Raw genomic sequence first — 13,266 nt, forward strand, 5'->3', positions numbered from 1 at the left:
TTAAAACAGTGTGGTACTTACACATGAAGAGGAATCTAGGGACTCCAGAAAAAGACCAAAATATATAAGGAAATGCCGTGTAGGTGGCATTTCAAATCATTGAACTTTTAAATAAGTGGTTTTTGGATAATTAGTCTCATATAGAAAATCAACAACATTGGATACATTCTTCATTCCTTACATATGGATAAATTACAAGTGGATTGAGTATTTAACTATAAGGATGAAAATATATAGCTATTAGAAGAAAACATAGGTTAGATTCTTTATAAGATAGAAGTGTGGACGACTTTCCTGTCTCTACTCAAAGTGTTGCAAAGGACGATGGGAAAACCACAGAAAATATAAAATATTTGTGAGACATGAAATGAATTTGATAAATTCTCAAAGTTCTTTTCATTGCTAAGTTTCAGTGATTTCTTGGAAGTTTATTAACATTGCAGTGACTTACTATTTAAGCATGTAATAGTAGCTAAAGAAATGTATGGTGAATTCAATAGGGAACTATAGTTCTATTTGTAGACTGGTAAAAAGTTACAGCCACAAATAGCCTGCTAGATTTTTAATTAAATGAGCTTATTGGTTATAGCATTATCTTTCATTTCAAATATTATAAGAAAGCATGATGTTAGCAATGAAGTACCCTTTTGTATCTTTGTCTTGACTCCTTACACCATCTAAATGTCTGGGTTTATTTTTAGTTATAATATAATCTATTTTTAGTGGTAATATACTTTTGTAAGGGTAAATGATCATTTCTAAACTTTTCCTTGGAGATGCAATGTATGGTTTATTTGACTCAGCTCTGCTTTTTTTTTTTATCATATTCCAGCTCTTTATCCTATTTTATTCTGGCTCTTGCTGTTTTTACTTATTTGAATGCAGTGATTCGTTGAAAATACAGAACTCATAAAGGCAAAATTGAAGATAGAAATTTTTCAGATATCTTAGTAAACAACATGATCTTTCATTGGGACGTTGGGCAAGTTGTTTAACCAAATTGTCTCAGTATCTCCATCTCTAAAATGAGAAACATAATAACACTTGTTTATGGTGATTTTCTGAGAATGAAATGAGATAATTGTGTGAAAAATACTTAGCACAGAGCCTGGCATAGAATCAGTAGTGAATAAATATTAACTCGTAATCATATTAATTACTAGTTATTGTTAAGTATGACAGTACACCTTAGAAAATTTTCATTTCCTGAAGGAATAAACTTTAAAATTTGAAAATTTATAAGAATTTTGAGTTGGGATATTTTGCAGAGGGGCCATTTTCTATTTTCTTTCTTGATGTTCTTAATAGTTTAGTACAGTATTCTCATCTGAGACAAAATGACTTTGAATATCATCAATCTTATAACAAAGAATTTTTAAAATATAGTCAGTAATCCCATTTTCTTGTAAAGAGTGTTACTCTTCAAAATAAAGGAAGACACCGATCACTTGGAAATCTTCACTGTTACAAATGGCTAGAAGCTCACTACTCGTCCAGTAGATAGAGGGTTTTTTTCTAAGTATGGTCTCATGATCACCTGCTTCTGGATCTCATGAGCTGCTACTTAAGTACGCAGCTTTGAGGTCCCAGCCCAGACTGAACAAATCAGAATCTCTGTAGTTGGGCCTTAGCAAGCTCCATGTCTAACAAGTTTTTCGCAGGTGGTACTTATTCAAAGCAAAGGTTGAAAAATTCGAATTCACTAGAACACAAGAAATTGCTGTCTGTTTTTCTGTCTTCTGATTTTTACAACTTGAAGTGGATGCCCCTTTCTTTCACAAATAAGCTTTGGCTTCCTTCGTGAATCAGTTAAAGAAATGAACAGTTTACTGGTAGCAATTCTGGGGCTCCAAGCAGAAACATGGAGCTGTTATGGTCTAGAACAAAAATATGCAAAGAAATGAAAGGGTCAGAAATTGCTGTACTTTGCCTTATGCAAAATGTGGTAAGACTTGAAAAGATCCATGGGTTTTATGGGTTTTTTTTAATCACTCTGGGAAACTCAAGCCATCACTATCAACATTTCTTCAATTCTTCCAGCCTCTTCAGGAGAACCTCCTTGGCTCAGGATAAAATGTGTTTTTTAAAGAATTTTGGTGACATTTGAGGAAAATTAGTGAAGCCAGTGAAGTGCACTTATAATTTAGCATAATGTATTTTTTGTTCAGGAGTGATTTTAAAAAATTTAGGTCATCAGTAAGGAGAGGTTACTTTCTGTGGTTAAAATTATATTCTAAAAACGTTTACCACATTAAAACTTATTTTTGTGTGTGTGTTTTTCTTTTTTACAGGAATTGCATTGCCTCCTAAAGGGACTGTAGATATCCAGGTGTTATTTGTGCCCCAGGTTATGAAATTACAAAAAACAATGGTCATTGTTCAAATGAAGAAGGCAAGTGGAGAAAGGTGGCCTGTTGACAATTTTAAAGAATTGCACACAGAGGTGAAAAGGTAACATTTACATAGCACATTGAAGGAACATGATTTCATTTTGACTGGCATTGATATGATCGGTTTCTTTTATATGTTATGCAATGTGAAGTTCATGAAGTGTTCAAATTTACATGGTCAGAGGGGGAAAATATATTTGATATATGGGTTTGTATATATCGTTGCTGATTTGAAGTTCAGAGTGAGGAACAAGTCAATCTAAGTATCGTATCAGTGAATCATAGTCAGATACATGCAGAGGGACTCCTTTTTGAGTCTGTGTCTAGAGAACAACCTGGAACAGCTTGTCTGGGCAAAGCATAGGACTTCTGATGCTCGTGTTCACCAAGTGATGGCACTGTGCCAGGTATATGACGTCCTGATGAGATACTGCCATGACTAGGGTGTGCTGTCGTTGCCAGAATGCAGGTTACTTGTCCCCTCTTTGCTTCGCTGAAATTTAAGCAGATTCCAGTGATGATGCAAAATTTAAATGTTTTCTCTGCTTTTATAATTTTAATTAAATACTTGTCTAGAAACCTTATTAATTAAAAAGAAATTCTTACTTTGTCCTATATGTGCATATTTCTTCTTCACATTCAGAAAATTCTTTCCTGTGGGCTCAGAGTCCCTTCTCCCATGCTTTTTACCACTCCTGCAATCAAGACTGCCGACGTGATCTGGGTAAAATGAAAATGAGGAGGCCCTTGTTCAAAAAGTATTAAGAATTTCAAGACATTAAACAAACATGAGCAATTCCAAGTGTGGAGTTCTTGCATACGTCACATGCCCATGAAGCTGGTCCTGCCTGTCGTGTCTTATGTTCCATTTTTCATAAGAAAAGCCTGTTTTCAACAACGACCAGAATCATTTTCTAGTATTGCTTTTCTCCTGATGGTGTATGATGGACGTAGAATAATTTTACAAATGCCCTTTTTCTTTTAACTGGTAGCCTCCAAAAGTAAATTACTGATAACTTTCTGAAGTCCTGTACTTAATGGTATTTTTTGTGTTTTGTGCTTTGCCCATCCAGTTTAGAACATAATATGGAAACTGTATTACTTCTGATTAATCAGTTTAGTCACATCAGTAAATACCAATACAGTCATCCCTCAGAATCCATGGGGTATCGATTCCAGGACCCCTGCAGATACCAATATCCATGGTTGCTCAAGTCCATTATATAAAATGGCATAGTATTTGCATATAACCTATGCACATCCTCCCATATACTTTAAATCACCTCTACATTACTTATAATTCCTAATATAATGTAAATGCTATGTAAATACAAGTTTTGCTTTTTGGAACTTTCTGGAATTTCTTTTTTTTTTTTTTTTTTTTGCGGTACACGGGCCTCTCACTGTTGTGGCCTCTCCCGTTGCGGAGCACAGGCTCCGGACGCGCCGGCTCAGCGGCCATGACTCACGGGCCCAGCCACTCCGCGGCATGTGGGATCTTCCCGGACTGGGGGCACGAACCCGCGTCCCCTGCATCGGCAGGCGGACTCTGAACCACTGCGCCACCAGGGAAGCCCTTTTTTTTTTTTTAATATTTTAATTTCACAGTTGGTTGAATCTGTGGATTCGGAACCCACAGATATGGAGGGCCAACTGCTGTACTAACCTTTGAATGTAGAGAAAAAAGTTCTTCAGTTTTAACTTGCATCTTACAATGGTTGTATTACATTTTTCTTTGTGACAGTTTACCAGGGTTTGGTTTGAAATGGTTATAAAATCAACATTTGCAGAAAATGTTTTGTATTTCATACTTAGTTTTTCTCTGCCAAAGTTTAAATTCACAAGCTTTGCTAAAACACCATTAGGTTACTAAAAAATATGTCATTTCATGCTAATATTGAAAGTGTTTATGCTTTTGTTCACTCTTAATAATTTAATTTCTAATTAGAGCTTTGGGGATAGACAGTGAAGAAATCCCAGGAATATGCTGGATATACCCTATTCTTGGATTCCCACAGGCACCACATCCTAAATTCCCCCAAGGTAGGTATATCTTAGAGTCAGAGAACACCAGGATTTTAGGTATCTTAGAGGCCTTCTAATCCCATCTCTTCTTTGTACAAGTAAGAAAATCCAGGTCCAGAGAAAGTAGGTTGTAAAGTGACCTAGCCCTATTGGTGGAAATGCTAGGACTGAATCTTGTCTCTTAACAATAAGTCCAATGATCTTTCCACAAAACCATACCATTTCCTGTTGTCTTCCTTGTTGGTAAAACCTACAAATCAACTAAGATTGAAATAACATTAAATTCAGACCCCTTTATTTCATATTCTTTGATATGCTCAGAGCCCTGTGCTAGATCTGTAAGATTCCTGGGTACTGGGGTTCTTGGATCACATTTAATCACCATATTCCAGCTTCTGTGTAACTCATGGGGGCAATGATTCCTCTATTAGTTGTCCCAGATACAAAACTTTTATGGTGTTCTCCAAAAACCAGTCAGAATGTACTACAGATTTTAGGGAGGTGGGCTTGGCCACCACACATGCAACATAAAATCCCTACTCTTAAAATGCCTTTTTTTCCCTCAATGACCCTTTTTTTTCTCCACATACTCCAGGCTTCTCTCAAGTTTCTGTATGTTCTCTTTCCCCAACACTCTTCTCACTTCTTCTGCATACTTTTATTTTCCTGTTTTGTTCCCAGGGTCAGCGTAAGAATCACAACTCCTCTTAGATAACCATAAGGTGAAATTTAGTATCCCAGCCTCTTACCAGGCTCTAGGCATAGTTTTTCATAACTAAGAATCACTGAATTGCACAGCAAAGGGATATCTATTTTTGATCTCCACCTTGAGCAACACAGATAAGCTAAAAGAAGTCTTGAAATTTTGAATTTTTCTTCTCCCTCCAATACCAATCTTTGCTAGTGAAAAAGAGCTAGTCTTTACTGATACTAATTATGTCACCACACTTAGAAGAGAAAATAGTCAGTTTTGCTTGTGAATAACAGCATTTCCCCAGAGACACTGGTTATAAAGGAAGGCCAAGATTATATATTTCCTTGTGTAGTTTAATTTTAACTGGAGTGAAAATCCACATAACTAACAGTACCTTTGACAATAAATGTCATTTGTTTTACTTGAAATATTTTTACTCTTGAGTTAAAAAATTATCAACAACAAAAAATTATCAACACATAAATATTTCATATATACTAAATTATCTTCAGAATGCTTCAAAAACATGTCAAAATGTTTTTTTTTTATTTCCTTCAAAACATAGTTGCTTTTATACTTTCCAAAGAGCTGAACAGTTTAAAATTTATGATAGTCTTCTGATCAAAGTGATGTAATACAGCCTAGACATTACTCTGTTGGGATTCTAACAGCAGTGTTGCTCATGTCTACCCCAGACACTGCTTGTTTTTTTCCCAGATTAAAGACTTAAAGCAGATTTTTTAAAGTCTAAAATAAAACCTATGAGAAAATACAAATTTCTTGCACAGTTTTCTTCAAAGGTTAAATATGCTCCAGAAACATAGAAATTTTCTATCAAGTCACTTCTTTTCATAATTATTAGATTTTTAAAGTAAATGTGAGTTCTGTAAATAGCCTGTGTTACATTAGCACAACCAAGTAGTAACATCTGTGTTCTGAACAGACTGTGTACTAGTTATTAAATCATTTTACCAAAAGTCTAAAACCTATTCTAGTAATTCTTTTTCTCTACAAATGCCCTTGAGAAACAGATGGGTATGATTTTATACGTAAATATTATTTACTTTCAGTACAGTCCATTCTTCATTCTTAAGAGCACATCAGAAATAACCCATTGCTTTCCCTGCTCAACTGTGTCACCATCAATGTTTGTTGTTTCTTTTTTTTTCTATGTATCTATAACCCAGGTTATTCTCAAGCCCAGGGTACTTTTGTTGCTCTGTGAACCACTTTTTCTCCTGTCCTTTGGGGGTAGATAATTAGAAAAGGACTGTACTCCCTATCACAGTGTAAAGACAATGGAATGTGAGTGAATCCATTGTGGTTTAGTAATCCTGGCATTGCTAGGGCAGTAATTTCCTAAGGACTTACAGGACAAGGCCAATGACATGATACTAATTGTAACTTTGATCACACTAATTTCCAATTTAATGCTTTAGGACTGAAGCTAATTATAACCAGAAAAGCTTGTACATTTTCCTCAGCCATTTCAACCCACTTAATTTACATCTAACTTTGTACCCTTGTTGTACATTTCACATATTCTAAGTCCAAAATGTTCAGTATTAACCTGTAAATTTAAGAATTAAAATAAATTTATTTTAAACATTTCTTTACTATAAATGTGGTCTATACTGTGAAAACACATAAATCTGAGGACATTATCCAATCTTGCTGTTCAGATGAACATATTCTCAATATTATTGATGCCACGAAAGCATAGTGTAATCCACTTCAAAGCTTTTTTAGTATTATGACTCCCTTTTTATCTCATATTCAATTTATGTCCTATGTGCATCTGAACTGATAAAAATATAACAGTTAATATATTTTGGAGAAATAATATTCTTAAATATGGACTCTAGCATACATGGCCCCATAATATTATACAGCTAATGCCAATATATTAATATTCCTTTATATAATTAGTAGTTGATATAGACATAATATTTTGGTTGCTCACAAGATCATTAACAACTTCTGCACTTTATATAAGAAAATGTTGGAATTATATATATATAGAAATATGTAAAGTTATATATTTAATGTTTTAGTGCTGTATGCTAAATTAATATGTAATAACATTTTAATATTAACTTTAAATAATTCGTTACAATTTTTAATTACTAAATAGTGTATTTTGTAAATTTAAAAGCAATTCACAAATGGAAATCAAAATATTTTACTTAATTTAAGTGAATTTTAAGGTGCATGTAAATAAACTAATATTTTTGGTTTAGGAGATACTTTAATAAAATATATTTTATAAGTGTTATTATAAAATAAACTTATTTTTTTAATTATTTGAAGGTATTTGCTGTAGTATTTTTATATAAGTAAAGTTTGGTATTTACCACAATGAGTATACAGCTAGCTGAAAAATCCAGTCCCTGAATCACATTTCTACATCCTAATGTAATCTTCTATACTTTGGTGTGTATCTTCTAGATTTATCTCTTGTCATGCTATTTTTACATATTATTTAATATTCATGTTGCTTCCAAAATGTCAATGTATGTTGATACTGGATGAGTGTATGTGTGTTAATACCAGATGCAATGACGTGTCAAAGTATGCCAAAGGAACTTTTATTTTTCATAACATAATTCATTTTTTCTATCTCAAGAACAATCATATAACCCAATAGTCAAATTAACTGAAAGTATTTCTCTTCTGTAGTTGTCATAAAATGTCAGTCCAGGAAGTGGGTAGAAGAGGAGGTGGAAGTCACATTGGATGGAGATTTTTGGGGACAAAATCCTATCTTAGATCTGACAGACTTTGTAGTGATTCCAAAAAGAAAATCATATGATTCTTATGAAGATATCAAAGGTAAGAGAACCACAGTCATGGGTATAAAAAATTATAATAAATAAAAACTCAATTTTCCTTAAATTTCAGGTTGCTGATTACTCAGTTGCATGAAAATCCATTCCCATTTATTTTTCACATACAATATCATTAAAATAGTGTCCAATGAGTGTTCGCTTATGTTTGTTCTCTTCACATAGTAGTTTTCTCCAAAGCGACAATAATTATGGTTATCAGTGGATTTATAAAAATAGGTTGTGATTTTGTCATCAGTGAGGAAAGAAAAAGTTACAGTAACTAATTTTCATTTTCCTTCAACTTTAATTTCTTCCTTTACTCTCTTTTTCTGATTTAAGGAATAAGATTGAAGCCATGGCTTCAGCTTTAAACTTGGAAGCAGAACCTTGAATAAAATGTTTCTTATTTAAAGAAATAGAAAAATTGACATAAATTAGATAAAATTTATGTCAATAAAAATTGACATAAATCAATAAATTGACATATATTTTGTACAACTACCCCTCTGACATTTAGAACCTTAAATAAGACTTTTCAAAAAGTTAATATTATGGTCTGGCAAAATCAAATCTCAATGATGCAAACTTTATTTTTCAGCTATTTCCCAGATGAACTAAAGTAGAATGCTCCTATTCACACTGAAAGGGAAATTTCCATAGCAGTGTTTTATTAGAATCAAGGAGAGAAATCTATGTTTATGTATTATTTAAAAAGCAAATTAACCACAAAATTAAGTATGAAATTCCTTACAGAAACAAAATATCTTCTCTAGTTTTCTCATTTATATGTATAGTTTTTTACTTTAATCTCACTACTATCATCTCTGTGTCTAATCTAATTATTTCAGTGATAAGAGAATGTAAATGAGGTATAACTGAAGAGAGAGAGAGTATACAAGAGTATAGAGAGGATATACAAGAGATAGTAAAATAGTTTTTAATATTTTATAATAGCAGCTATTTCTACTAAGTTATAAATGCTCATTTTAAATGGTTCAAGAAATTCCTGAAGTAATATGGAAAGCAGCCCCTCAACTCAATTCAGCCCCACTCAGATGGTGTTAGGATATAATAAACTTGATATATACCCTCTCATACTTCCGGCCATACTTGAGTGATGGAAACATGTTAGGAATTTAACCAGTTATTTTAACTAAGACCAATTAACAGTGACAAACAAGACAGGCGTATCTCTCTTTCACATGTAAGCCTGGACTTGTGCATGGTTTAGGCAGTACAGTGCCTCTGCCCCTCAAGATTATCAGGGATTCAGGTTCCTTTTCTCTTGTTGCTCCACCATCCACTAAGTTGTCCTCCTCTGCATGATCAGTTCTACAGTCATGTCCACAGTGAAGAGCAAGCTGGTTCCCTTTAAAGCCATGACCTGAAGACGCATATGTGATTTCTACTTCTATCCCACTGGTGAGACCTCAGTCATATGGGCACACCTAGCTGCACTTGAGGCTGGGAAATGCCTCTTGACAGACCCAGATAAAACTGGGGGACATTCTATTATGAAAAAAGAGGAAAAGAGAGAAAGTAAATATTGGGGAGACAATTAGCAGTCTCTGCCATATTTTATTTGCTGTGAACTGTTAAAATCTATCATCAGTCCATCCGAAAGTACTTAATGAGGACCTATTATACATCAAGTGTTTTCTGGGCATGGAAATTCACACATACCCCTATCCCTCTCCTACCATCAGACTGGTCTCCCCACTCTGTAGGATAGAGTTCCAGTCAGTTTCTGGTCAACATCTCAAATCGCCTACTGAGATGAGGATCCAGGTTTAACTGGCTGGCTCTGCACAGCCGCTGTTGCTGTGAACCGAGCACCACCCTCCATTCTCCAGTTCTCTCAGCCACCTATCTGATATAAAGTATTGTCACTCTGTCTGTGCCTTCTACCATACCCCAAACCCAGATTAGAACCTTTCTGATATCCATGCCAGTTTATTTATTAAGCGCTTAGTCTTCCAAGAACAGTGCTAAGTGTTTTATGTTTTGTATTTATTGTATTATTATAGAACTTATCATCAAAGAAACCCTATGAAGCACATAGTATCCCTGTATTTTTATTTTACAAGTGAGGAAATCTAAGTAAAAGAAGTTTAGTGACTTATCCAGGGTCCTACAATGCAGCAGTGGAAGGGATAATGCATGAATCCAGGCCTGACTATTTTTTTTTTTTTTTTTTTTTTTTTTTTTTGTGGTATGCGGGCCTCTCACTGTTGTGGCCTCTCCTGTTGCGGAGCACAGGCTCCGACGCGCAGGCTCAGCGGCCAAGGCTCACGGGCCCAGCCGCTCCGCGGCATGTGGGATCTTCCCGGACCGGGGCATGAACCCGTGTCCCCTGCATCGGCAGGCGGACTCTCAACCACTGCGCCACCAGGGAAGCCCCTGACTATTTTTTAAAACCGTTTTAAAAAATACTTTAGATTTAAAACCTAAAGATGAAATAGTAGGTTCTGAGCTGTTCATATTGGCATCAGGCCTAACCTAATTGCTTTATCTTCTAAAGCCCTGTAGAAATCAAAACCTTTTACAAGGGAAAAGCTTTCTAAGAGGTTCCCTAGCATAAGGTATAATGCCCGGTACAAAGTGGCCAATCAATAAACAGAGTTGTTTCAGTTTTCCCTTTATTATCACACTCTCTTCTATTTTACTTTGTACCCTGTTTTATCCTGTTGCTCTTTTTTTCAGTAGTAGTGTTTACACATTGCTTGCTGAATAAAAAATGACTTTGCGACATATAAAAGTACCAATACCCATCAATTTTTCACCTATAAAAATATCTATTCCGTATGAAATGATATTTGATCACTTTTACCTACTAAAATGTTTTTGTTTTGTTTTGTTTTTTTGCGGTAAGTGGGCCTCTCACTGCTGTGGCCTCTCCCGTTGTGGAGCACAGGCTCCGGACGCGCAGGCTCAGTGGCCATGGCTCACGAGCCTAGCCGCTCCGCGGCATGTGGGATCTTCCCGGACCGGGGCACGAACCCGTGTCCCCTGCAACGGCAGGCGGACTCTCAACCACTGCGCCACCAGGGAAGCCCTACTAAAATGTTTTTGACGTGATTCAATCTATATAAAATAATCTTGAATTACATTCACCATTTGTTCCCTACTGTCATTCTAGCCTGTTTATCTTTATTTGCTGAAGCTGTAATATGTAGAGCTAGGGAATATTTATTTCTCTGCTTTTCTATGCAGGCCTGCTTTCTCCTCTCTTTGCAGGTCTCCTTTCTCTGCCTGCTCATTGACTTATACACATGGCTCCATCACACTTAATCAACACTTCCATTTGCTTCATGAAACCCTTGGTGTCTTCCAAAAAAGATTATTCAAACTGGGGTTCTATTATTTGCAAATAAACATTCTGAGAGTAAATGTAGAAGAGGAACTAGAAATAATAAATATTTCTTAAATGAATTACAAAAATGTCAGAATAATCTCCCCTACACACTTTCACTATAAAATTTGCAAGGCAATATTTGAAAAGCTGGAGATGGAATTATGAAATGAGTGTCTATGTTATATGTATCCAATGTATTTCAAAAGGTCTTTGGAATTCCAAAAATATTAGTTCACCCTAACTGTTCTTTTTATTTACTGGCTAGTTATAGATAGTATGAAGTATGTGAGAGTTGGAGATAGTAATGCAGTTACTAGGTTGCACAATGAGATATTTAATTCTTAATTATATTAACTTATTTTTTCCCTTTGGTTGAATTTTAGTTTTGTCATTGCAAAATGCCAGTGTAATCACAAACTGCTTAAATTTATAAAAAGTGAAATAAATTTATATGAGGAGAGGGAAATTTTCCATTTCAGTGCCTTTTCAGTTATTCTCTATTTCAAAGAACTATCCATTAATAATGGAATCAGACTGATACAAAGCATTTCCATTTATCTCAAAAAAGTTATTATAAATTGGATATAGATTTTACCTTAGTGAATCATGTAGTGACATTAGACAAATGTAGGAAATGTAATCTTTAATTAAATGAAATTCTGTTGGCTTTCTTTGCTTCAACTGATAGACAATACTCAAAGAAAATTCTGATTGTTTATACATACCAGGGATAAGAATATTAGTGTAGATTAACCTCAGAATTCAGATGTGTAATACAACTTCCAATTTCCAGTGATAAATAAATGTAAGTGCTTTCTTATTAAAATAGAAAATAAATTTAGTAAGCAGCCAACCTATAATAATTGTACCCCAGTGAATGTCCAGTTTCTTTCTGAAGTGAAACCATTGTTTTGTGTGTCATCCTACTATGCTTCAGTGAATTTTTTTAAGGGGGGGTTCTTTATTCTTTTTTTAAAATAAATAAATTTATTTATTTATTTATGTCTGCATTGGGTCTTTGTTGCTGTACGCGGGCTTTCTCTAGTTGTGGCGAGCGGAGGCAACTCTTTGTTGTGGTGCACAGGCTTCTCACTGCGGTGGTTTCTCTTGTTGCAGAGCACGAGCTCTAGGTGCGTGGGCTTCAGTAGTTGTGGTTTGCTGGCTCAGTAGTCGTGGCTCACGGGCTCTAGAGCACAGGCTTAGTAGTTGGGACGCACAGGCTTAGGTGTTCTGCGGCATGTGGGATCTTCCCGGACCAGGACTCGAACCCATGTCTCCTTCATTGGAAGGTGGATTCTTAACCACTGCACTACCAGGGAAGTCTGCTTCAGTGAATATTAATAGTTTAGTGTTCAAGCCTTGATTTTTATTTGAAATCTATCCTGTTGAAGGGAAAATGTTGATGCTTCTATGACATGAAGTGGAAAGGAAGGTAAAGAAATGCTTGTATCCAGGACTCATCTTACTATGTTCTTGCTACTTTAAATTGCTTAAATTGTACTCTTGTCAGGTTGCAAGCTAAAGAAATTATAATTCTGATAATAGAAATTGATTAAATCTTATTACCTGAAAAAAATCCGCTTCCTCCTAGATAAGCAGGGTCTATAAGGAAGCTGCCAACATCATTTTGAGAGGTTTGAAAGGCATGTTAGGAAAACAGTCTCTCTCAAATAGCTCTTGAAAATACACCTTTTGATATGGTTCATATTTTACTGCTTCATTACTTTTCATGATGAAAAGTAATGCTTACTATTGAAAATTACTATTTGGAAGGCTTGCAGGCTTATCTCTTCCCATCATTCTCTCTAAAATAGCTTTTTCTCTGCTCAGTACCACCGAACGCGAGAAGCTATCTATTTTTTGGCAAAAGACATTTTAATTGGTGAACGTTTATTTCTGTTCTGAAGCATGTCTTGCTATACAGAAGTACGTTTGTTCAGTCCCCTCTCAACTTTAATGTTTTTCTCTGTCTTA

The 13,266-nt window shown here is 35.0% G+C and overlaps 1 protein-coding gene across 1 annotated transcript in view; it reads left to right on the plus strand.

Moving 5' to 3' along the window:
* Positions 1-13,266, plus strand: part of CFAP47 (cilia and flagella associated protein 47) — a 541,109-nt gene that overhangs the window by 505,309 nt on the left and 22,534 nt on the right. Inside the window, 3 exon segments of the mRNA XM_049704952.1 lie at positions 2,292-2,451; positions 4,339-4,433; positions 7,789-7,941. Of these exon segments, the coding sequence (XP_049560909.1) occupies positions 2,292-2,451; positions 4,339-4,433; positions 7,789-7,941 (408 nt within the window).

Source organism: Orcinus orca, chromosome X (genome assembly GCF_937001465.1).
Source record: "Orcinus orca chromosome X, mOrcOrc1.1, whole genome shotgun sequence".
Classification (NCBI taxonomy): Eukaryota; Metazoa; Chordata; class Mammalia; order Artiodactyla; family Delphinidae; genus Orcinus; species Orcinus orca.